The 26772-nt window shown below is 44.8% G+C and overlaps 1 protein-coding gene across 2 annotated transcripts in view; it reads right to left on the bottom strand.

The window, feature by feature from the left end:
• The window catches only part of Mettl9 (methyltransferase 9, His-X-His N1(pi)-histidine), a 50509-nt gene that overhangs the window by 17867 nt on the left and 5870 nt on the right, over positions 1-26772 (bottom strand). For both annotated transcript variants that reach the window (XM_070004349.1, XM_070004348.1), the window contains exons 2-4: positions 20991-21181; positions 15265-15474; positions 12510-12694 (exon numbers count right to left, since the gene is read on the bottom strand). In XM_070004349.1, coding sequence (XP_069860450.1) covers positions 12510-12694; positions 15265-15474; positions 20991-21181 — 586 coding nt within the window. The remainder of the gene's footprint in view (positions 1-12509; positions 12695-15264; positions 15475-20990; positions 21182-26772) is intronic.

Raw genomic sequence — 26772 nt, forward strand, 5'->3', positions numbered from 1 at the left:
TTTTCAAAGACTACTTTTAAGCTCAAACTTAGACTTGGATTTCCCAAAGAAAACTTCTAAGGGCTAGGAAGTTAGCTCAGTGGTAAAGTGCTTGCCTTGTATGCATGAGGCCCTGGGTTCGATTCCTCAGCACCACATAAGCAAAGAAAGCCAGAGTGGCGCTGTGGCTCAAGTGGTAGAGCACTAGCCTTGAGCTGAAGAGCTGAGGGACAGTGCCCAGGCCCTGAGTTCAGCCCCCACAACTGACAAAAAGAAAAGAAAAGAAAAGTTCTATTTCCTTAGGTCACATGTAAGAGTGGCTGGTGCCTATGTACTATTCTTTGGGGGGGGGGGGGGGGAGAAGAGGAGATGGTGGAGGATCAGTCATGGGGTTTGAACTCGGGGCCTGGGCATTGTCCCTGAGCTCTTTTGCTCAAGGCTGGTATTCACCACTTTGAGCCACAGCTCCACTTCTGATTTTCTGATGGTTCATTAAAGATAAGAGTCTCATGGACTTTCCTGCCTGGACAAGCTTTGAACTGTGATCCTCAGCTCTCAGACTCCTGAGGAGCTAGGATTACAGGTGTGAGCCACTGGTGCCTGGAATAGTCATTCTTTTATTCGCTCAAGTAGCAAGTGTTTATTGAGTATGACGCTGTTGGGCAAGGCCTTCCCTGCACACGATCCTGGGTCACACCACACTAGCCGGTTCCACTGAGCTCGTGAATTCACTTTTGTATATACTCTTCTCTTCTGGAAAATACTTTAAGACTCACAAACACAGCTCTACAGCCTGAGGAAGGCCCCGGGTTTGATCCTCAGCACTGCAGAAACAAAACAAGATGGGAAAATGGGGCTCACTGTGACCTCCAGCACAAAATGTTCCCTACCTCCAAAAGTTAATGAGTCCTTCCCTCTCTTCCCCTCACAGTACACAGTCATGTTTCTTGCCACATTCTCCCACCATTGCTGTTACATCTGTCTTTTGTACTACTCTGTGATTTACAAGAGCACACTGCTCATATATCTGCATTTCTCCTGCCTGGCACTATGTATTACAGCAAGCCAAAGCCCAAATGCACACAAGGACACAATGATTCAATCAGACCATGCTTTAGAACTTTAACTTCCCTCCTTGGCCAGAAACCTGATCTCTCCAGAAAGACTCTTCACTGAATCACTAATAACATCCACATCCTTGCTACCTGAGCATCCCAAAGAACATCCACTGGAAAGGATGCCATGTGAAGGTTTGACTTTCCCATGACCATGAGAACAGAAAACTGGGACAACTTGGCTCTTTCTGTTTGGGCTGACAGAGCAAATCGTCTCAGACTGGTTAGCTTACAGAATTTCTATTTGTCATGGTTCTGGAGGCTAAAGGTCTGAGATTCGAATGCCCCAGGGTTGGGTTTTGGTGAGGACCTGAAATCATGCTGGGGCTAAGTAACAGCACTTTGTTCTCATAGCCATCCTGGTGCCTTGCTGGATGGTGTGGGCTTTTCACCCAGCTCCAAAAAGCTTAGAGGTGAGATAGGCCATTCTTTAATATGTAGACATGTCAGGTGTTTAGCCCCAGAAAAGCTTTGCTACAGAAAATGCTCACCTGTTTCTTTCCCTAAATGATTGGATGTGCTTGCCTCTGAGTATTTCCCTACACGGTTCACCCAACACTTTTGTTAAGACTTAGTATCCACACCAAATGTGGTTTTTGTCTTTAAAAGCTTTGTGCTTCTAGCAGGTCTTTGAGACAGGAGTCCACCTGTAGTTGGCAACTTTCTTTCTTTTTGAGGGGGGGGAGGGGGGTCCGGTTGTGGGGCCTGAATTCTGGGCCTGGGCACTGTCCCTCAGCTCTTCAGCTCAAGGCTAGCGCTCTACCACTTGAGCCACAGCACCACTTCTGGCTTTTTTCTTTTTGCTTATGTGGTGCTGAGGAATCGAACCCAGAGCCTCAGGCATGCAAGGCAAGCGCTCTACCACTGAGCCACCTTCCCAGCCCCTAGTTGGCAACTTTCTAATAAGACTCCCAATTCAACCTTTAAAAATGTGGTTTCTGTTTCTCATGATTGAATTCTCGTGTAACATTTGGAGGCCCCTGAGATCCCAGTGCCAAGGAAGGCAGATGGGTTCTTTGAAGCCACTGGCAGACAACCTCAACGTGCTAGTTGCCAAAGGATGGGAGACTCCTTAGGGCAGGCGCCATTTGAGACCTATTCTCAGGGCCCACTGGCTCTTCTGCTGTTCCAAAAGCCAGCATGCGGACACCTGACAAGCCACCACATTTTTTGGAGTCATTCAGGACAGCTCTTCTGGGGATCGACCCATCTGGAACTGTGGAGGTAAGGGAGCAGACATGCTTGAGACCCGCCCCACAGGCCCTCCGGACTGTGATGGTGCAGAGAGGCTTGGGTTCTGCGGAGGTAGAAGAGGCCCACTCAGCAAGCTCTCATATTGTAGTTTTGGTTGTGGCTGAGGTGGACTTCTGTGGATCAGGCCTCCCCAGCAGGTTCTCAGGGAAGAAGAGTTCTGGTTACTGCTGAGGTGGGCGGTCTTTGGACCAGGCCTACCCAGCCGGCTTCAGTTTTTGTGTTTCTGTCTTGGTCTTGTCTCATTCTTTTTTCTTAAAAAATTAGTACCAAGCTAGGCGCCGGTATCTCAGACCTGTAATCCTACCTACTCAGGAGGCTAAGATCTGAAGATCACAGTTTAAAGCCAGCTCAGGCAGGAAAGGCCGTGAGACTCTCATCTTCAATTAACCACCAGACAACTAGAAGTGGCACTGTGGCTCAAGTGGTAGAGTACTCAACTTGAGCCTTAAGACCTTTATGCAGAAATGTGTGTGTGAACATGTTCAGAATAATCTGGTATTTTATTTTATTTTATTTGGGTCTGGTCATGGGGCCTAAACTCTGGGCCTGGGTGCTGTCCCTCAGCTCTTCAGCTCAAGGCTCGCGCTCTACCACTTGAACCACAGCACCACTTCCGGCTTTTATCTTTTTGCTTATGTGGTGCTGAGGAATCGAACCCAGGGCCCCAGGCATGCAAGGCAAGCGCTCTACCACTGAGCCACCTTCCCAGCCCTAATCTGGTATTTTAATGCATGAAGCTGTTAGCACTGCAAAGAGTTATCTGGCTTTTCAATCCTCTTGAGGACTTATTTGTTGTGTTTTTATTTCAATTGCCTCCACTATTAAGATTTGGGGATAAATATCAGAAATTTAAGTCTAAAGGTTTGTTTATTACTGTCAAAGACATTATCCATTCTATCTGTCTGGAACTGCTTTAGTTTCTTGGGGGGGGGGGCTTTTATTTTTTAATTGTAAAAATACTGCACAGAGGAGTTACAATTACATGGGCAAGATAATGAGTACATTTCTTATCAAGCATTGTTGCCTCCTCCTGTGTTTCCCCTTCCCATCTCCTCCTCTCCCCCCCAAGAACTGCTTTAGTTTTATATAAAGAAGAAATCAAGAGAAAAGCTTGGTTTGCTTCAACTCCTCTGGGAATGCTCAAGGGAAAGAGACTGCAACCCTGGGAGCTGGTACATGCCCTCTCACCAGGACATGGCAAATATAGGATGAGCCAGTGTTGCCTATCTTCAAGGGGTGAGCGATGAGTTGGCCCAAAGGTGCAGTTCATCCAGCCCTAGGGAGCCGAATGGGTGTATGCCCATTCTATAGGATGGGCCAGTGTTGTCTATCTTTGCTTCTGATCCACTCTTTTCCTTACAGATGGATACTGAAAACCTAACCATAATGTGAGTAATGTAATGAGTATTCCTAAAAACTGTACCTTGGGATGTATTTTTTTTTAATTGGAAAGTTTTAAAAGGTCAAAGGTGAATAATCTCTTTGTGTAATGTAATTTGGTTTCAATATAAGTTAGCTTAAATTTAAATTTCAATACTATTTTGAAATTAGATGCATTTTGTAAAAAGCAAAAAAAAAAAGTCTGGGATTCCTTAAGTGTTAAGTCTGGACTGGAGATTCCTTAAGTTTGTAAGTCTGGACTCTTAGTGCAGTGCCAGTCTCACATTAAGAAAAACTATCACTTGAGTTCAAAGGTTTTTGGGGGGTTTTTCAGGTCCGTTGTGGGGCTTAAAGTCTGGGCGCTGTCCCTGAGCAATTCAGCTCAAGGCAAGCGCTATACCATGTGAGCCAGAGCGCCACTTCCAGATTTTTGGTGGTTTATTGAACATATCAGTCTCACCGACTTTTCTGCCTGAGCTGGCTTTGAACAGCAATCCTCAGATCTCAGCCTCCTGAGTAGCTAGGATTACAGGCGTGAGCCACCAGTGCCCAGCTAAGGGGCATTTTTGGATCCAGTCTGCAAAACATAGGCATTACCAAGCTAAAAGGTTTCTAAGGGTTATTTTAAATGCAAATTAAGGCAATGGGAACATAAGGTATTAAAGGGGAAGTTAGTAATAAGGCTTTGGAAAAAGAAAACTTGGTAACTAAAAATTGTCTTAAATGTTTGTTTCAAAGTGGAAAAAAGGGGAAATTAGGGACTACCAAAGTTCACGGTATTTATGTCAAGTCATTTTTTGCTGTCAGATGTCTGTTTCCCAAGCATGTGAGCTGCTCTGGACACAGAGCCATTTTTCTTGCATTTTCATTACAATCACAAAGGTCTGACTTGGTAACAATGGTTTCAATTAGTGTAATTAGTGTCCTAACGTGCTATATTCACTTAAAAAATAAAGAGAATGATTGTTGCTTTTTTGGTTTTGCCTTTACAGATTTGATGATTTGTAGCAATTACAGGCTGGCCTACAGAATGGCAGATGACTCTTACAAATCTGTCATATTTAATTTTGATTCTTCCTAAGTTCTAGGCAGGCACTGCTTTAAAACTATTTCTACTGATTTCCTTGTTGCTTCAATTGGGAGTAGAGGGCTGGTTGGCACAGACTCATTTGATCCAAGGATCACGGTTCAAAGCCAGCCTGGGCAAAGAAGTCCCTGTGAGACTCTTATTTCTAAGTAACAAGCAGAGTGCTGGCAGAGGGCTGTGGTTCAAAATGGTAGAGCACTAGCCTTGAGAGGGAGAGCTCAGGGGCAACACCCACACCCTGAGTTCAGACCAGCGATCAACAAAGGAAATGCCAACTGGGGCATTACCCCAACAAGAAGACATTCCTGGGACAAAGCTTGTCCTGTTTACCTGGGGGGCATTCAGAGGCAGTTGTAGAAACTGCTCAGATACAGAGGAGTTGGTGTCAGGTCCTAAGAGTCACTTGTGCTTGTCCTTTCAAGAGTAATCAGAGCCAGGGTGTCAAAAAATTAAAATAAAAAAAAAAAGCTTATAAGCATACATATCTAATGCCTATGTCTGTCTACTTGGTAACTGGGAAGGAACTGACACCCTTGCCTGTCAGTCATCTGTTATAGTGGGTAGTAAAAATGCTGGGGTTGTCAATGAGGATAGTTTAATAAAAATCCTAGCCCCCAGTATTTGCTCAAAGCCCTAACTGGCAGTAAATTTTGACCTGGTACCAGCCACATAAATTCACCTGTTCAGGAAAAGAGGTTTGTATCCAAAAGGGCATGGACCTGAGATTGTGTTCCTACTGAGAGCTATCTGGGTACCTTCACAGGTAGGCATTGTGAAGGTCAACAAAGATCAGGCTCCCCAGTCAGACAGAGAAAAGCTCTTGCAAACTGGAAAGCTAAACAGGCTGTACTATTATAGCCCATAGAGAAATCTGTGTATGTAGTTTTAAAATGTTGTATATAACTCTGCTCTTGGTTTTAGTGAGGTCCTTACCTAATGGTTTACTTTTTGGTACTAATATGTAGGAGACAGTGATTTGCTGTTCCTTGTGTTCTGTGGCTTGTTATTCCCTAATTTCTCATATGGTGTCCTTTCCAGTTTGGAGTTAAAAAAAAAAATCATTCCTAATGACATCTGATCCTGGCAACCCCTTGGTAAAGCAGACTAGGACTTTAGGTCTCTGGGTAGGCAGGGCTAGCATCCCTACTCAGCTTGAAGCAGTCACATCAACCCCCATCAATACCCTTTACGATCAAGGGACTTAAGTCATTTTTGGGAAAATGAGGCAGGATAAAGGAATAGGCAGGGGAAAACAGTGGCAATGTATACAGGCCATCTTGAGTGTAAAGACCACACTTTTAAGAGGTAGCTACAGGACCACGCCTTCTATGTTTGCCCAGGCAGTTAACCTTATTGGAGGAAATCTGGTTAACAAAAGTTATCACTCAGCCAGGCGCCAATGGCTCACGCCTGTAATCCTCGCCACTCAGGAGGCTGAGATCTGAGGATCGTGGTTCAAAGCCAGCCCGGGCAGGAAAGGCTGTGAAACTCTTATCTCCAGTAAACCACCAGAAAACCAGAAGTGGCCCTGTCGCTCAAGTAGTAGAGCACTAGCCTTGAGCTAAAGAGCTGAGGGACAGCGCCCAGGCCCAGAGTTCAAGCCCCATGGCCAACAAAAAAAAAAGTTGTCACTCTGGTACACTGTCCGGGGCCTAAAAAGGGAAATCTGTCGTAGGAAGAGAGAACTGCACAGTGCTACCACAGTCTAAAAGGCCCCATAATATTATATTGACTGTTCCTGACTCCAGCCTGCCAAGCATACCCAGAGGAAGCAACCAGGAGGACACTGGGAGATAGATTTCACTGAAGTCAGTCCGTTAGATTAAGTTAATTATGCTTCTGTAAGTCTCTGCAGAACTTGAAGGTAATTCAGCAGGAGGTGTGTAAACAGGTGGTCTAGGACACACTGCTACTGCCCAGCTCATATCCAGCCCATGCCTTCCAACCTGGAGATTCCATTTGGGTTAAAAAGTTCGTCAAGAACAGCTTCACAGCCACCTGGAAGGGACTCTATATGGTCATCTGACCACCCCCACTGTGGTAAAGTAGACAGGACCCCTACCTGGCTCCCGATGGAAGGCCACTTTGGATCTGCTAAAACTAAGACTTTTGTTTCAATCTTTCTGTCAACTCTTCCCCTGGAGCACTCCTTTTGTGGTACACAGATTTGTAAACCTTACCCTGGATTGCTGGTTATGCTTAAGTTCCGAATCTCCTGACTATATGTGTATCAGTTACATGGAGCCAACTTGGACTGCTAGGGACTCCTTAAATTACAGATGGGAATAGCCCAGGCAAAAACTAAAGGGAAACTCTCCACAGCCTTAGGCTAAACATGTTGTTTATATTGTTTGAAGTAACTTAGTTAAACTCATGGTCCTAAGGGCCCAATGCAGCTCTCTCACTAAGAAATCAATGACTTGATTTAATGTACATAAAACCAGTAGAGAATGAAGTAAGGATACTAGGGCTAAGCAACATCACTCTGTTCTCACAGGAGTCTTGGTGCCTTGCTGGGTGGCGTGGGCTTTTCATCCAGCTCCAAAAAACATAGAGGTGAGATAGGCCATTTTTTGAATTGCAGATGAATTACAGAGAATGCTCACCCCTGTTTCTTTCCCTAAATGGTTTGATTTGCTCACCTCTGAGTATTTCCCTACATGGTTTGCTTAACACTTTTGTTAAGGCTTGGTCTCCAACCCAAACATGTGATTTTTGTCTTTAAAAGCTTTGTGCTAGCTGTATTCTGGGCTGCAGGTCTTTGGAGCAGGAGTCTACCTGAGGTAGCAGCTTTCTAATAAAGACTCCCAATTTGACCTCTCAAAATGTGGCTTTCCTCCATTTCCCGCAATTGAATTCCTGTATAACAGATCCTCTTCCAAAGTAGACTTGAGCATGATGGAAATCTTTGCATGGCAGAGAGAAGGCAGAAGTAAGGTCTCTGGAACTTTTAATGAGGGCACTAATCCCAGCACATGAGAGCCTCATTCCCCATGACCAAGCTAATCCTAATTGCCTTCTAATTCTACCACAATGGTGAGATGGAGCCAGTGTTTATGCATCTACACCCCAGCTTCCACAAAATCCCTGAAGCCTCAAAGCAAAATCTGCTGCCTGAGGCTTGAGAGCCCAGGATAATATGCAGATAGCTTTGTCCTGAGGGGCCAAGTTGCATCCAAGCAATGGAGGGCACTTTGAAGGCCATCACATTTTGTCTATTATTAAGAGTTTTAGGCAGAATAGAGGATCTTGACAAATACTTAATCTCAAGAACTGTGGAGAAGTAGTACAATCAAGAAAACTACAAATAAAACCAAGGTAATAAGCGAGGCACTGGTCGCTCACACCTGTACTCCAAGATACTCAGGTTGAGATTTGAGGATCACAGTTTGAAGCCAACCTTGACAGAAAAATGTATGAGACTCATCTCCAATTAAGCACCAAAAATCCAGAAGTGGAAGTGTGATTCAAACGGTAGCACAAAAGCTCAGAGACAGTGCCCATGCCTTGAATTCAAGCCCTAGTACCAGTACTCCCCCGGAGAAAAGTGCAATTAGAAAGACACATTTTTGCATTTCTCTCCAACTGAATCTAACCACAAAATTGATTCAACTTCAAGACATTCACTCAAAAATTATACAAGAAGTCATTTTACCCACAACTGCTTTTGTTTAAGGAAAAATAAAAGCAAGCCAAGGAGGCAAGGCACACTCAGATAATCTTACAAGAGGCTGTCATTCATGAATGCACACAGCAAGGCGGCCTTTCACCATGGTCCTCAGCCTCATATGGAAACCATCAGGGTCTAATTAAAGAAAGGAAGCAGTAAAGAAAGGAGTGCAGCCAGCAGTCTGCAGAACTTACAGGTCACTGAAGGTCACCCACTGCAACCCAGCATCTTGTGTCAAACTTGCAGTGTACCACATGTCAAACCCCTCAGACTCTAGGGCAGCTTTCAATTCCTCAATCGAGTAGCTGATTTTCAATCTTTGGGGACTGCAATTCCACTGTATGTGTGTGTGTTGGGGGGTGAGGGGGCACGTATGTGCACACGCAAGCGCACCAATCCTGAGGCTTGAATTCAGGGCCTAGGCACTGTCCCTGAGCTTTTTTGCCCAAGACTAACACTGTACAACTTGAACCACAGCTCACTTCCACTTTTTGGTGGTTAGTTGGAGAAAAGACTTTCCTGCCCAGGCTGGCTTCAAACCACAATCCTTAGATCTCCGGCTCCTGGCTAGCTAAGATTGATTATAGGCATGAGCTACCAGCGCCAAGCACTTCAAGTCCATTTCCAATGTGCATACTTACGCACTACTAGGAGAATATTTAAGGCAACTGGAAAAGATTATTGAGCTGGAATGGATGAAAATTTTGTCAGTGCATACTCTCTTGCAAGCTGCTTGAATTATTATTATTTTGGGGGGGGGGTCTGGTCGTGGGCCTGAACTCTGGGCCTGGGCGCTGTCCCTCAGCTCTTCACCTCAAAGCTAGCGCTCTACCACTTGAACCACAGCGCCACTTCTGGCTTTTTTTTTTCTGCTTATGTGGTGCTGAGGAATCGAACCCAGGGCCTCATGCATGCTAGGCAAGCGCTGTACCACTGAGCCACCTTCCCAGCCCTTGAATTATTTTTTTAATCTCTTGTCCAGTTTAATGTCTTCTCAATTTTTAGTGTTTTAAACATACGGACATAAAATTCATAGGGAGATCAATGTTTCTTCCTCCTCCTTTTCCACCTCCTGTTGTGCCAGGGAAGAGCATTAAAGAATATCATGGGGTTGCCCAGTGGGAGGCAGGAAGCCTTAACCTTACAACTGGCAACTCAGGGTGATGCAGATGGAGTCAAGGCTCAACCACACAGGGGAAGCGTGGAAATAGGGTGAGGGCACTGAATTACCAACTGGGACATTTTCTGGGGCCTTTTCACGCTGTAACATATACATGATATATAAGCATTCCAGCTTAAGGCACCTTTTTTCTGTTTTTTTTTTCTTTTTTTTTCAGGTTTTTTCTTAAGCAATAGCAAGAAGTAAAAACAAGATGGAAGACTTCATTCTCTTCCCTACTTTCCCAAAGATTTCTCATTGAAAGGACTGGCATAGTGATGCACATCTTTAATCCCCAACACTCAGAAGACAGAACCCAGAGGTCAGCAAGTCTGAGGCCAGCCTAGGCTATACAGTAACCCTTGCCTTGGAAAAAAAAAAAAGGAAAGAACATCTATTAAGACTATGACCTGGGGGCTGGGAAGGTGGCTCAGTGGTAGAGCGCTTGCCTTGCATGCAGGAGGCCCTGGATTCAATTCCTCAGCACCACATAAGCAGAAAAAGCAGGAAGTGGGGCTGAGGCTCAGGTGGTAGAGCACTGGTCTACAGCTGAAGAGCTGAGGGACAGCGCCCAGGCCTAGAATTCAGGCAAAGTAAAAGCACCGGTGGCTCCCACCTGTAATCCTAGCTACTCAAGAGGCTGAGATCTGAGGATCACAGTTCAAAGCCAGCCCAGGCAGGAAAGTCTGTGAGACTCTTATCTCCAATAAACCACTAGAAAACTGGAAGTGACGCTGTGGCTCAAGTGGTAGAGCGCTAGCCTTAAGCTGAAGAGCTGAGGGACAGCGCCCAAGCCCAGAGTTTAAGCCCCACGACTGACCAAAAAAAAAAAAAAAAGAGCTGGGCAGTCAGGTGCTGGCTGTTTATGCCTATAATCCTAGCAGGCTGAGATCTGAGGATTGCGATTCACAGCAAGCCCAGGCAGGAAAGTCCATGAGACTCTTTTCCCCAAGTAACCACCAAAATAACGGAAGTGGAGCTATGATTCAAAGTGGTAGAGTACTAGCTGTGAGCATAAAAGCTCAGGAATCAGCACCTAGGTTCTGAGTTCAAGCTCTATGACCAACAAAAATTTTCTTTAAAAAGGGCTGGGAAGGTGGCTCAGTGGTAGAGCGCTTGCCTTCCATGCATGAGGCCCTGGGTTCGATTCCTCAGCACCACATAAGCAGAAAAAGCCGGAAGTGGTGCTGTGGCTCCAGTGGTAGAGTGCTAGCCTTGAGCTGAAGAGCTGAGGGACAGCTCCCAGACCCAGAGTTCAGGCCCCAGGACTGACAAAAAAAAGAAAAAAGAAAAAGAAAGAAAATTAAAAAAAAAAAAAAAAAAAAAAGAGCTGGGCACAGTGGTTCATGCCTGTAATACTAATTGAGAGGCTCACAATTCAAGGCCAACCCAGGATGAGTTCTCAAGACCCCATCTCAAGCAGTAAAATGCTAGGTACAGTGGTATGTGCTTGCCATCTCAGCTACTCAGAAGCCTAAATGGAAGCATAATCAGCAAAAAGACCCTATTTGGAAAATACTAAAAGCAAAAAGGGCTGGTGCATGGCTCAGGTGGTAGAGCACCTGCCTAGCAAACATGAAGCTATGAGTTCAAATCCACAGAAATGAAGGGAAGGGAGGGGGAAGGGACCTGGAGAGAGGAAGAGGGGAGGAGAAGGGAGCCAGATAGGGGGAAGAAGACAAGAGAAGAGGGGGATGGGGGAAGAGACGAAAGGGAAGGGGGAGAGGAGTCAAAACAAACACTAACCTAAACCTACCAAGCATTCCATGGTGTTAAAATCATGACACAGATACAGGTTGCCTGAGAGGCAGCTTTTCATGACATTTAGTAACTATGGTACTATGTAATGCATGTTCTAAGTTTTTGAAGGCATGGCCAAACTAGGCAAGAAATAGAAAACCTAACCATTTTTAGGTATGAACATATGTGAACTGTATAATAATGAATTTTAAATTAATGTACATTAACTTATGAAAATGAAACTTAAAGCCATCACTTTCAAGATGACCTGAAATGCAACCCACATAAACTAAAATGATTAATTAAATGTGCAACACTAGGCCACATTAAGTGCCAGAAGTTATAGTAAATCTGAAGTAAAATGAAATCAATCCATTTCTCCTAGCACATTTTTGAGTTAATGCTATTAAAGAGCAACAGGAAATTAAAAAAGTCATGTTACATAAACAAATGATAGCTGCCAGAACAGAAATTGTCTTCAATGGAGCTGGGTGCCAGTGGCTCACTCCTGTAATCCTAGCTACTCAGGAGGCTGAGATCTGAGGACCAAGGTCCAAAGCCAGCCCAGGCAGGAAAGTCAGTGAAACTCTTCTCTCCAATTAACCACAAAAAGCAAAAAGTGGAGCTATGGCTCCAGTGGTGGAGCCCTAGCCTTGAACACAAAAGCTCAGGACAGTGCTCAGGCCAGAGTGCAAGGCCCAGGATGGGCGTGGGGGGAAGAGAGGACAATGGGTAGGACCATTTAGCCTTCTTAGAATCTCAGCCAAAAGAGGCAAACTGCAGAACAAAAGAGCCATGCCACTTAGCAGGCACACTTGAGCAGAGTGGAAGACACCATTTACTGCTCAGCCAGCTGTGAAGCCCATAAATAAAACAGATAATACAGATACACCGTAGGCCTCCTATCTCAAGCAGGCAGACCCAGCTGAGAATGAATTACTTCCAGTACTAGAGGAGCAGTAGACTTAAGATGACCCTTAACCAAGGGAACATTTTTAGATGGGCTATGTTATTTGAAATTCCAGGCTACTGTAAGAAAGAGTAGACGCTGTTTAATTGTGCACAGCATGAAATCACCAACAGCAATTAGCATCGTCTTGGGTAAGAGCTGGTCTGCCCACTTACCGTTCTCCACGTAAGGATGAAAGGGCAGAACCAGAGCTAGGATGACCCTGCCTCTAGTTGGCTCCAAGACACTTCGGATATCTTTTAACAGAGTCAGGGGCTGATCGCAGCGGTCCAGCAAATTCAAGCAGCTGATGACGTCATACTGGAAGCCTGTATTCTGCCATTCATTTATACCAAGCACTCTGGAGAATGAGAAAGAACTTAATAGTTAGGATTTCTCTCCTTAAAAACATCTTTAAAAACAACTGAGATGCCAATAAAGGCCCTAACTTGTCTCCTAAATCAAATAAAAACCAACTATGTATTTAGATCATTTATATTTACAGCAAAACAAAGGCTAGACAAGAGAAAAATGACAACCACATTTCTTTAAATTTACCATTCCCCCTGTTTACAAATAATAAACTTACAAAGCCTCTTTTAAGAGAGCCACTCATAAATAGCCAGGCACTGAGTAGCCAGCACTCAGGAGGCTGAGATCTGAGGATCGCCATTCAAAGCCAGCCTGGACAGAAAAGTCCGTGAGACTCTTATTTCCAATTAACCATCAGAAAACTGTAAGTGGCGCTGTGGCTCAAGTGGTAGAGTGCTCACCTTGAGCAAAAGAGCTCAGGGACAGGCCCTGAATTCAAGCCCATCATTGAAAAAAAAAAAAAAAATCACTGTCAAATAGCTAGGCATTGGTAGCTCATGCATATAATTGTAGCTACTTAGGAAGCTGAGAGCTGAGGACTGTAGGTTCAAAGGCAGACAAACTGGCAAGATGTTTATCTCCAATTAACTAGCAAAAACCCAGAACAGCAGCTGGGAGTTAAAGCCAAGCAAGAGTATGAGACCTGGAGTTCAAGCCCCAGTGCTGGCACACACACTCCTCCCTACCCCAACCCCGGCTAAAAAAAAAAAAGGACCACAGTTGTAGCTCAGCAAGACCCTGAGTTCAAACCCCCATACTGCCAAAAAGAGAAAAAAGGAAGCATCATTATGTAGAGTCCTAGTACTGCTCCATTAAGGCAATTCAATGAGCTACTGACTCCTGTTTGGTTCTGCCACGCAGAATATATGACAGGTGTGGTAGTGATCGATGAAAAGGGCACACAAAGAATGATCTTTGAAAACAAGATTTTAATAACACTGAATGGCTACAAGAGCGATCTTAGAAAGTTCTAAAAGCATACTTTAGAATGAGGACTGTTTTGAAAAACTCATTAGCAGAATGCTATTGGATGGCCCTTGTGAGAAGTACAACGAAAAAGAACCCAAACCACTCAGGTGCATCTTCTTTTCCATCTATACTCATAAAACTAAGGTCTCCTCCAAGCCAAGCCTAACAAACTTCAAGAAGCTAGTTGGATTCTTTAGTTGTACAAGTGTGTAACTGTACTCTGAGACAAATGGGACATTAAGACTTCAAAATCACTTGGTCGCCGGGCACTGGTGGCTCACACCTGTAATCCTAACTACTCAGGAGGCTGAGATCTGAGGATTATGGTTCAAAGTCAGCCTGGGCAGGAAAGTCTGTGAGACTCTTACCTCCAATTAGCTTAAGTGGTTAAGCATTAGCTTTGAGCTAAAGAAGCTCAGGGACAGCAACTAGGCCCTGAGTTCAAGCCCCAGGACTAGCCAAAAAAAAAAAAAAAATTGGGGTTGGGGGGAATAGCCAGGTGCTGATAACTCATGCCTATAATCCTAGCTACTCAGGAGGCTGAGATCTGAGGATCAAGCCAGCCCAGGCAAGAAAGTCCCCATGAGACTTTTTATCTCCATTCAACCACCAGAAAACTAGAAGTGGAGCTGTGGCTCAAAGTGGTAGAGCATTAGCCTTGAGCAAAAAGAGCTCAAGAACAGTGCCCCGTAACCAAAAAAAAAAAAAAAAAAAAAAAGCAGATATGGTATGGGACCAGCAATTGCACTGCTGCACACACAGCCCAACAGTGAAAGCAGGCCTGCATACCTATGTTCGCACTGACTCACAATGACAAATGGGAGAAGCTGAATGTCAATCAGAAAATGAATGTACAAATGGATGCACATGCACAGGTTGGGATGTCACCCGCACCACCTAAAGACATACCAGAAGCGTGGAGGAACATAACGATATCATGCTTAGTGAAACAGGCCAGTCACAAAGAACAAAAGCACCCAGCAGAGGCAAACCCACAGAGACAAACAGGACAAGTAGAGGCTAGGAGGCAAAAAGGAAACTCCTAATTTGTTGGGGACAGTTTCAGCTCTGGGAATATTTAACAGTACAATATAAATATGCTATGCTGAAAACCACTAACCAAACTGTATACTTAAAAATAGTGTAGAACAGCCAGGAACCAGTGGTTCACCCCTATAGTCCTAGCTACTTAGGAGGCTGAGATCTGAGGATTACGGTTCAAAGCCAGCTCAGGCAGTAAAGTCCGTGAGACTCATCTCCAATTTACCACCAGAAAACCGGAAGTGGCACTGTGGCTCAATCCTACCTGGGGACCAAGTCCCAACAAATGACCGGCCTTACCCAGCAGTTTCCATTATCCCTTGGCACACACACAGACATGCACACACACAAACACACACACCTCTCCCTCTCTGCCCCTCTTCTGCCCCACAGAAATACAGCCATGGAAGGATTATTTCCACTCACTTGTCTTTTAATTCCTGACCACAGAAAACTGTTTTTGGTTCAGAGCTTTTTAAAAAAATACACTTTAAGAAGAAATCCATCAAAAACCAAGCAAAGTACCCAAGCTCCATCTCAAGGTAGTACCTGTACTTCTTCTTCTGCAGCTGCCAGATCATGGTTTCTGAAAGCTCGGTGGCATAGATTTCTTCAAAATGAGGACTCATTATTTTTGTGACTTCTCCATCACCAGCACCTAAGTCAAGCAGTCTGTGGGTTTTCCAATCCGGATTAATTTTAAGTAGTCTCTGGAACTGATCTGGTGAAAACACAAACATTGAGCCTCTTCCTAGCAACCTGCGGGAGAAAAAGGGACAAAAATGGAAGTCTGTGGAAATGAAGGCCCACACACACAAGCACAGTGGCAGGCATTGACTCAGCACCAACAAGCTTTTCAACTGAAAATTTATCTTTTACTTGACTACTAAGACTTTTAAAAAGGAAAAGTCAGGCTGGGCATTGGTGGCTCATGCCTAGAATACTAGCTACTCAGGAAGCTGAGATCTGAGGATCATGGTTTAAACCTAGCCTGAACAGGAAAGTCAGAACACTCTTATCTCCAATTAACTGACAAAAAGCCAGAATTGGTGCTGTTGCTCAAAGTGATAGAGTGCTAGACTTGAACTCAGAAACAATGTCCAGGCCTAGAGTTCAAGCACCAGGACAGACTCCCCCCAAAAAAGTGAAGTTAGCAAGGTAAGAAAATTATCTTCATATGGCCGGGCGCCGGTGGCTCATGCCTGTAATCCTAGCTACTCAGGAGGCTGAGATCTGAGGATGGCGGTTCAAAGCCAGCCTGGGCAGGAGAGACCGTGAGACTCCTATTTCCAATAAACCACTAGAAGACCGGAAGTGACGCTGTAGCTCAAGTGGTAGAGCGCTCGCCTTGAGCTGAAGAGCTGAGGGACAGCGCCCAGGCCCAGAGTTCAAGCCCCACAACCGCAAAAAAAAAAAAAAGAAAATTATCTCCATATGATTTGTCTTGTAAGTTGCAAATAATATTCCAAAAGGCACAGGAGTGGGGGTAGCTGAGAAGGTGAAGGAAAGGAAGAGGTGGATCAAGGATGAGAGAAGGGTACAGGCAACTTCAGTGAACATAGAAAGAAGAGGTAAAAGCTTGGCAGCAAATACGTGGGCCAGTTAATAAGAAGTCAGGTAACTGAATCAGGCACCCCCCTAGATAGCTAAATCATACATAGCATTTGGAAGATGGAACTACTCACCAGATGAGGGGATGAGAAAAAAAGCGATTTGTATAAGACTTTTTTTTGGCCAGTCTCAGGGCATGAACTCAGAGCCTGGGCACTGTTCCTGAGCTTCTTTTGCTCAAGGTTAGCACTCTACCACTTGAGCCACAGCGCCACTTCTGGCTTTTTCTGTTTATGTGATACTGAGGAATCGAACCCAAGGTTTCATGCGTGCTAGGCAAGCACTCTACCACTAAGCCACATTATTCTAATAGATCTTTTAAGAGACCCTTTAGCTGGGCACTGGTGGCTCCCACGCCTGTAATCCTAGCTACTCAGGAGGCTGAGATCTAAGGATCGAGGTTCAAAGCCAGCCCAGGCAGGAAAGTCCGTCAGACTCTTATCTCCAATAAACCACTAGAAAACCGGAAGTGGCGCTCAAGCGGTAGAGCTCTTGCCTTGAGCTGAAGAGCTGAGGGGCAGTGCTCAGGACCAGAGTTCAAGCCCTACAACCAACAAAAAAAAAAAAAGGAAAAGATCATGTGAATTGGCTCACTCCTTCAATCCAGGCTACAAAGAGAAAATGAAGATCAGGAGGTTTATCAAGAACAGTCCTGGCAAAAAGTAAGCAAGACCCTGCATCTCAAACAATAAAGCTGGGTGTGGTGGTCTTCACCTATAATGGGAGAGGCATAAACAGGAAGATTGTGGTTCCAGGCTAGTCTGAGTAAAACTATGAGACCCTATTTGAAAAATAACTTTAAAAAATTAGAAAAGAAAAGGAGTTGGAATGTAGCACCAGTGGTAGAGCACCTGCCTAGCAAGCAGGTTTAAACACTAGTTTTGAATTTAAACACTAGTATTGGAGGGAAAGGAAAAAAAAAAAGTGGTCCTTAGATTTATACTTGCTTTTTCATGCAAGGCTGGTGTTCTACCACTTGTGCCACAGCGCTATTTCTGGCTTTTTGCTGGTGAACTGGAAATAAAGAGTCTCATGGACTTTTTTGCTCAAACCGGCTTCAAACCTCAATCCTCAGACCTCAGCCCCCTGAGTCGCTAGGATTCTAGGCATGAGCCACTGGCACCCAGCCCTAAACAACTTTTCAGGCCACAGAAATATCTTTGAAAAGAGACTGAGAAAAGTTAAGTGGAGATGGACGAGAACACTCAGAGAAGGAGCTATGGCTCAAGTGTCTCAGAAACCTGACCTTGGGAAGGAATGGCACTCCATAGCTAGCACCAGGCTAGTCTAAACCCTGCTGTGGGGGGCACAATTCCGCAACTTCCTTTAAGGGGGCGGAGCATTTCCTTAACCAAAGCCAGAAGTCACACTAAGGATGAGCCTGAAGGGCAGCTGCAGCTGCAGGGAGGCTGAGCCTGGAGCTGGGACCCACCACTTCCAGAATTCCTTTACAGCCAGAACAGCTCCCATGCCCCTTGTCACCCCTGGGAAACACAGTGCAATGTCCAGGTCTAGGAAGGGCTGGGAAATGGGGACTGCACTTCCACTTTCTGGAAACCATCAGTGTCAAAGATGCTTGCTACACAGGGGCTGGTATGATGCAGACCTGTGGGGCTTGTGGTAAACCAGCTGCAGGGAGGAATTACAGTGAAGTTCCAGTCACAGAGCCTCTCCTCTGTGCCCATTAAAGACTTGCACCAAATTTCATAAACTAGTTACAGTAAATACTTTTTTTTTTTTTTTTGTCAGTTGTGGGGCCTGAACTCTGGGCCTGAGCGCTGTCCCTCAGCTCTTCAGCTCAAGGTTAGCGCTCACCACTTGAGCCATACCTCCACTACTGGCTTTTTCTGCTTATGTGGTGCTGAGGAATCGAACCCAGGGCCTCATGAATGCAAGGCAAGCGCTCTACCACTGAGCTACCTTCCCAGCCCAGTAAATACTTTTTTATACTAAAATATTTCGAAGTTAATTTCTTATGTGACTTCTTTGCAAAACCCAAAGGAAAGCAGGGCACTGGGGGCTCATGCCCGTAAGCCTAGCTACTCAGGAGGCTGAGATCCGAGGATCACAGTTCAAAGCCAGCCAGGGCAGAAAGTCTGTGAGACTCTTGTCTCCAATTAACCACCAGAAAACCGAATGTGGAGCTGGGGCTCAAGTGATATAGAGCACTAGCCTTAAGTAAAAAGCAGCTTAGGAACAGTACTCAGGCCCCGTGTTCAAGCCCTAGGACCAGCATACTACTATACTAATAATAGTAATAGTAGTAGTAGTAGTAGTAGTAGTAGTAGTTTATATATATGTCAACAAATGAACTAGAAAATGAAATATCACAGTTCTAGGGACAGACAGGTATCATAGTACTTGGAAACAGAAATGTTCTTAGCTAAATGTTGGCCAAATTAAGTGGTATATTTAAAACTGTAATGGTAGCCATTCTAGCTCGCATAGGAATAAACTTTCTTTTCTTTTCTTTTTTTTAGATCAGAGACCAAGACTTGAACTCGGTATCTGCCACTTTCACTCACTGGCTAACACTTTGACCAACTGAGCCAAGCCTCCAACCCCAGGAGTAAAATTTCTATACTACAGGGGCAGGAGTAATCCCACCAATAAGGGGCCAAGTGAATGGAAAAACATAAGAGCTAAGTGCATTAAAGAAAAGGAAATGCCATAAACTATTGCTTGTTATGATGGGAATATTTCTATTAAAATGTTTTCATTTGAAAACAGTAATATATTTTCAGTAAGTGGCAAAAGGGGGTGGGGGGGGGACCCCAGAGTCACCTGACCAGGATGCTATTAACTGTGTGGGTTCACCAAAGACAACCACACCTCATTAACACACGCTGTTTCTGACCTCAGTTTTCGTGTATTCTAGTGGAAAAACAAGCACATCTAACGAAGTCTGAACTTCCTGGAACAGATGTTCATTGTTCATTCAGTCCCAGCTGGAAGGGACTACAGGCAACACCACAGACAGGCAGTTAAGTTTCAAGTCCTGTCATTCTGCTTTAAAGCATTCGTGCTTCCCAAGCCATTTCCTTAGTGGGGAGGAACTCTGACGTGACACTTAGAAAATTCTAAAGCTCTAGATCATCTAAGTCAGAGCGCACAATGTCACCTGATTGGAGACAATGGGGGAAGGAGAGTACTGTACTACTTCCAAAGACAGGAGCCATACAGGCTCCATGGAAAGATCAATAATACTAAAAAATAAATCAAGGCCAGGCACAGTTGTACATACCTACAATACCAGCTGCTTGGGAGACAGACATGGGGAGGACTGTAGTCCCAGACCAGCCTCACTGCAACAGTTAACCTGGGTCTAGAGATATACAACTATAATCCCAACCATGAGGAAGAACAGGTGAATCACAGTCCAAGGCCAATCATGAGAGGGCAAAACATGAGAGGGGGGAGAGAAAAAAGAGCAAAAAAGACTGGGGCATAGCTCAAGTGGAACCCCTGAGTTCAAAACCCAGAATGCTAGGGCTGGGAAGGTGGCTCAGTGGTGGAGTGCTTGCCTTGCATGCATGAGGCCCTGGGTTCAATTCCTCATTACCACATAAGCAGAAAAAGCCAGAAGTGGCGCTGTGGTTCAAGTGGTAGAGAGCTAGCCTTGAGCTGAAGAGCTGAGGGACAGCGCCCAGGCCCAGAGTTCAGGCCCCACGACCGCAAAAAAAAAAAAAAGAAAGAAAAAAAAATAGGGACAAAACCCAGAATGCTAAAAAAATAATAATCCAAAATCATGAGCTTAGTGTGTTGTTCAATCAGGACAGACTTTGTCCTCTAGGGGACAGTGGGTAGTTTTAATCTAGCGAGGCAACACCAGGAAAATCAGACTTCTGGAGTTGCATGGCAAAGTCTAACACAATAAAAACCGGGTCTTACACAATAAAAACTGGGGGCTCACGCCTGTAATCCTAGCTACTCAGAAGGCTGAGCCCTGAGGATCCAGGTTCAAAGCCAGCCCAGGCAGGAAAGTCCATGAGACTCTTATCTTCAATTAACTACCAAAAAACCGGAAGTGGTGCTGTGGCTCAAGTCTTACCTTGAGCTGAAGAGCTCAGGGTCTGCGCCCAGGCCCAGAGTTCAAGCCCCACAACTGAAAGAAAAAAAAAAAGGCCCTAGCTATAATAGCAACATTTGCAGAGCAAGGTTTCTGGTAAGCACACACTGTAGAGAGTTGTGCTTTTTTCTTTTTGCTTATGTGGTGCTGAGGAATCGAACCCAGGGCCTCAGGCATGCAAGGCAAGCGCTCTACCACTGAGCCACCTTCCCAGCCCTGTCCATGAGATTCTTATCTCTAATTAACCATTCAAAATCCAGAAGTGGAGCAATGGCTCAAGTGGTAGAGTGCTAGCCTTGAGTGAAAAAGCTAAGGGACAGCACCCAGGCCCTGAGTTCAAACCCCAGGACTGGCATTAAAAAAAAAAAAAGGCTAGGAAAGAATCAAACTAAGTAACTAAGAAGACTACCAAGACTACTTGACAAGTTGGAGTAAATTTAAGCCTAAGAATAGAAAGCCACACAGTGGACTGACAGCCAAAGATTTTGACAAGTATTTTAGCTGAGGTGATCAATATCTAATGTGCTGGCTAATTTTCCTCTTTACTTTTTAAACCTCGATACAAAGAAAAAGACAAGGTCCAGCATTCACTTACCCATTGATAGACGTTCTAGACATAAACAGGCTAAAAACAGATGACACAAAAGAGTGATATAGCTGGATGAACAGCCAGCCGGATTTCTCAATGCTGTTGTTTAGGAAGATCTGTGTCCCTTGATCGAGGTAACTCTGAACAAAGACGGCCTGAAGTGATTCGCATAACTTCTCTCTGTTACACACATACCACTAAAAAGAAATAAAAATTAAAAAACACAATGTCACCTAAGAAATTCAAAAACAAATGAAAATGACTCAAATCAAATCTAAGATTTCAAATAATACAGTCTCATGGACTTTGAGATCGTACCATGAATATTAACTGTCATCTTTTAAGCCTATGTTGTCCTAGAAAGGAGCAAACATTTCTTCAGACATGACTTTTCACTTGATTCCAGTGACAACCCTCCAGGCAGGTGGCAGGAGAAAAGGGGAGGGTGAGAAGACCTTGTTTTTCTGGGGTTTTGTTTTTTTAAGGGGGACTGTTTCATTTTGTGTCATTACTGGGGCTTAAAATCAGAGTCTCTTGCTCTCGCTTGTTTTTTGTTTGTTTTTTACACACAGTTGGCACTCTACTACTTGAGCTACAGATCCACTTCCGGTTTTTTGCTGGTTAGTTGGAGGTAAGAATCTCACAAACTTTTCAGTGCTAGCTAGCTTCAAACTGTGATCCTTAGATCTCAGCCTCCTGAGTAGCTAGGATCAAAGGCATGAGTCCCCAGCACCTACCCAGAAACAGACTTTTTAGAACAAAATTCAAAAGCTTAAACTGTAAATAAAATCTTATCTTCCATGATAAATGTTTTCCATTTCTCTGAGTTAGCATACCAGATAAGTGAATTGGGAAAGCCGACTACATAGCTGTAAACTCAGCAAGTCCCCTTAGCAGAGCCTCTCTTCACTCACCCGCAGACTAGAGAGGCATCTGTCTATCCTGACTGGGAACTGGGAGAATTAAACAAAACAGAGCCAGGCACTGGTGACTCAGGCCTGTAATCCTAGCTACTAAGTAGGCTGAGATCTGAAGATTGAAGTTCAAAGCCAGCCCAGGCAGGAAAGGCTGTGAGACTCTTATCTCCAATAAACCACTCAGAAAGCCAGAAGTGGTGCTATGGCTCAAGTGGTGAGCACTCGCCTTGAGCTGAAGAGCTGAGGGATAGCACCCAGGCCCAGAGTTCAAGTCCCATGATCAACCAAAAAACAAAAAAACAAAAACAAAAAACACAGAACATGCAGTGAGAATTCTGTGACAACAAGGTTGCTCTAATGTCACTGATAAGTGAGCCCAGAATGGACCACCACGTAGCTCAAAGTGAGCCATTCATCCAAACCTGCTAGGAATCACCCAATTCTTCCCACAAGATAACTTGCCTCTCTCTGACAAGTAAAGCCATGTGTCAGCAGCAGGAGTCCTGTAACATCTTGCAAAACCGGTGGACCAATTTAACAGCCACCCTAGCTTGCTAAATGAAATCTTGAGTAACATCCCTGACGCTAACATTAAAAGGAACTGACACTAACATTAAGGAACTGGTTATTGTTCACACCTGGAATCCTAGCTACTCAAAAGGATGAGATGTGAGGATCATGCTTCAAAGGCAGCCTGGGCAGATAAATCCAAGAGACACTTATTTGCAAGTAGCCAGCAAAAAGCCTGAAGTGGAGCTGTGGCTCAAGTGGTAGAGTATCATCCCTGAGGATAAAAAGATAAGGGCTGGGAAGGTGGCTCAGTGGTAGAGCGCTTGCCTTGCATGCATGAGGCACTGGGTTCAATTCCTCAGCACTACATATGCAGAAAAAAAAAGCCGGAAGTGGCGCTGTGGCTCAAGTGGTAGAGCATTAGCCTTGAGGTGAAGAGCTGAGGGACAGGGCCCAGGCCCAGAGTTCAGGCCCACGACCGGACCCAAAAAAAAAAAAGTGACAGGGCCCAGGCCCCAAGTATCAAAACAAAGGGGAAGAGGAACGAGTTACAAAGCAACAAAAAGAGCACAATACATCTCAAAGATTTATCATTTTACAAACACTGTACTCCAAACTAGATAACAAATCTTTCCAGTAGCTGACTTCTTTAACAATGGTTACTACCAGAATTTCTTGGACTTTGCATACAACCCTTCCTTTTCCCCACTGACAGGACAAGCTACAAAGCTTCCTACATTCAGTGCTACACTTTTTTTTTTGGGGGGGGGGGGGGGCGGGGGAGGTTGTGATGGCCTGAACTCTGGGCCTGGGCGCTGTTCCTCAGCTCTTCAGCTCAAGGCTAGCGCCCTACCACTTGAGCCACAGCGCCACTTCCAGCTTTTTTCTGCTTCTGTGGTGCTGAGGAATTGAACCCAGGGCCTCATGCATGCCAGGCAAGCGCTCTACAACTGAGCCACCTTCCCAGTCCCCAGTGCTACACTTTCTTCCTCAGTCTGCAAGTGCTTTGGCTCAAACATTCACTTTTTTTTTTTTTTTTGGTCGGTCATGGGGCTTGAACTCTGGGCCTCGGTGCTGTCCCTGCGCTCTTCAGCTCAAGGCAAGCACTCTACCACTTGAGCCACAGCACCACTTCTGGTTTTCTAGTGGTTTATTGAAGAAAAAGAGTCTCACGGACTTTCCTGCCCAGGCTGGCTTTGAACCATGACCCCAGATCTCAGCCTCTGAGTAGCTAGGATTACAGGTATGAGCCACCAGCACCTGGCCATTTACTTAAGACATCTTGTGTCACAGTTCTATTCTAGTATAGGACATGAGCTGTGTTAATATACTTAGGTCCTCCTGGGGCAATTCAGAATTCTCTATGATGGAGGCCACTCTGGAGCTTGAACTCAGGGCCTGGGTGCTGTCCCTGAGCTTCTTTTGCTCAGAGCTATTGCTCTACCATTTGAGCGAAAGTGCCACTTCCAGCTTTTTCTGAGTAGTTTTATTAGAGCTAAAAGTCTCACAGACTTTCTTGCCTAGGCTGGCTTCAAGCTGTGATCCTTAGATCTCAGCCTCCTGAGCAGCTTGAACTCTGGGCCTGGGCACTATTCCTCAGCTCTTCAGCTCAAGGCTAGCGCTCTACCACTTGAGCCACAGAGCCACTTCGGGGTTTTTTCTTTTTGTTTATGTGGTGCTGAGGAATCGAACCCAGGGCCTCATGCATGCAAGGCAAGCACTCTACCACTGAGCCACCTTCCCAGCTCGCCTATTTTATTTTTTAAAGTACCTAAAACATTCAAAAACTTATCATTCATTAGATTGCATCAAAAGATGTAACTTAGCTGGGCGCTGGTGGCTCACGCCTGTAATCTTAGCAACTCACAGGGCTGATATCTGAGGATCGCAGTTCAAACTCAGCCTGGGCCAGGAAAGTCTTTAAGGCTCTTATCTCCAATTAACCACCAGAAGACTAAAAGTGGCACTGTGTCTCAAGTGGTAGAGCACTAGCCTTGAGCTGAAGAGCTGAGGGACAGTGCCCAGGCCCAGAGTTCAAGCCCCACGACTAACCCCCTCCCCACCAAAAAAAAGATGTAACTTAAAATTACAAAGTATGTACATATTTGTGATTTAGATTCTTAGCTTCTTTTTAAATTTTTTATTATAAAGGTGATGTACAAAGGGGTTACAGTTATGTAACTCAGAGTACCTTTCTTTTTGGACAATGTCATATCTTCCTTCCCTCTTAAGTTTTTCCTTCCCATCCCACGCACAAGTTGTATAATTCATTATCAGAATATCATCTAGTTAGTACCACTGCTGCATTTGTTCACCCTTTGTCCCTCCATTTCTGTGCCCCCCCTTACCCTCCCAAAGGCATTTTTTTTAAACCTTCTTATATAATAAGTTCAGAACTGTGCTATGGCACATTAGAAAAGAGATTCAAAGTAGACTGAAAAATCTTTCTCATTTTCCAAAATGAGAGCATCCTTGGCTGTCACAAGCAGGGTCAAATGGTGTCTGCAGGACAGCTTGGGTTTCCTGCCCTTACCTCTCACTTGTGGAAGCTGCAGAGTCAGGCATGATTTATCCAGGCTTGAGGGGTCAGCCAGCTGGCCAGACACCTGCTGGACTATGTCCTGTTTGCTGCTCACAGGCCTGTGCCGCTCAGTACTTTAGTCTTTGGAAAGGCTTACTTTCCTCTCTCATTCTCTTTCCAACTTCACAAGAAAATGAGGCTGCCTTTCTACTGTGTAATATACCAAGGGTTTTTACCTCCCCTTTGAAGGTACCCTAGGAGACCCTAGGAACGTCCAGTGAAGAGGCTCTGTTGTTTTGATCCTCTGAAGCTTTGTTAAAATCTTAGGACTATGAAGCCGGATGCCAGGGGCTCATGCCTGTAATCCTAGCTACCTCAGAAGGGTAAAAATTGTGGTTTGAAGCCTGCCTAGGCAGGAAACTTCATGAGACTTTTATCTCCAATTAACCCACCAAAAAAGCTGAAAATGGAGCTGTGGGTCAAGTGGTGGAGGGCTAGCCTTGAGCAAAACAGCTAAGGGAGCACACACGCACTGGAACACACGCATGTGCACGCACACACACACACACACACACATCTTTGGACTATAAAATAACTGAGTGTTTGAAAGGAGGAGTGCTTACAGTTTATGAAATCAAAGAACTGAAGACTCAATCTAATCTGTTTAAAGTTTCCCCCATGGAGGTGCCGCTGCCTATCTATACGCACTGAAAGGATACCTACTCCTGTGGTGTGCTTTCACACAAGAAGGTATCAATGTGGAGTCTGGGCTGCTTTGACAGCCCTGCAGAATCTTGGGACATGACTGTTGGATCCTGAGCTGTCAAGGTCAGTATCCATGGGCTTGTTCTGACTACCCTTGTAGTGGAAATGATTCTATATTCTGGAACCAAGAAGTCGAACCTTTGTGCTGTATTTCTGTCGGTACTGAGTAACTGAGTGCCTCTGGCCTTTTTTGAAAATGACTGGGTACCTAGATCTTCTGCATGGTTCTCTGTCATTGTTTTGTCTTTTTCCCTCTCTCCCTCTCTCGCTCTATCCCTCTCTGCTTGAATTTAGGGCCTAGACACTGTCCCTGCGCTCTTCTGTTCAAGGCTAGTGCTTTACCACTTTAAAAAAAAAAACTAACTTATTGTTATAATAGAGGTGATGTTCAGAGGGATTATAGTCATGAGTGGGTAATGAGCGTATTTCCTTTCATATAGTGTCTTCTGTTCCCTCAGTCTCTCCCAGTCCCTACCTCCCGTCTCCACCAATAAGTTGTATAGTTCACTTTCATTGGTGTCTAGTGAACGCCACTGCTGTACTTTTTCACTCAAGTTCTGTACCCTCCCCCCACCCTTCCCAAAGATATACACATGAAGAGATCATACATAAAGTAGACAGAATCATCAAAAAACTAAAAACTTTAAAAGCCTCTTAGCCAGGCACTGGTGGCTCACATCTGTAATCCTAGTTACTCAGGAGGCTGAGATCTGAGGATTGAGGTTCAAAGCCAGCCAAGGCAGGAAAGTCTGTGAGACTTTAATCTCCAATAAACCACCAGAAAACCAGAAGTGGCGCTGTGGCTCAAGTGGTAGAGCACTAGCCTTGGGCTGAAGAGCAGAGGGACAGTGCCTAGGCCCAGAGTTCAAACCCCCATGACCAACCAAAAAGAAAAAAGGACTCTTGTTTCCCTATCTTGGAGTTTGTTTCAGTATGTATATTATTTTATATAAATATGAAGAGACACTTAGGCATCACCTTTGTGTTTCTCTGGTAAGAATATCCCCTTTTGGTCTCACCGTGTATATCTAGAATCTTGTTACATCCAGTGCATTTTAGATCTAACTCCTGCATA

This window comes from Dipodomys merriami, unplaced genomic scaffold (assembly GCF_024711535.1).
Source record: "Dipodomys merriami isolate MVZ:Mamm:240054 unplaced genomic scaffold, mDipMer1.0.p SCAF_62, whole genome shotgun sequence".
Taxonomy (NCBI): domain Eukaryota; kingdom Metazoa; phylum Chordata; class Mammalia; order Rodentia; family Heteromyidae; genus Dipodomys; species Dipodomys merriami.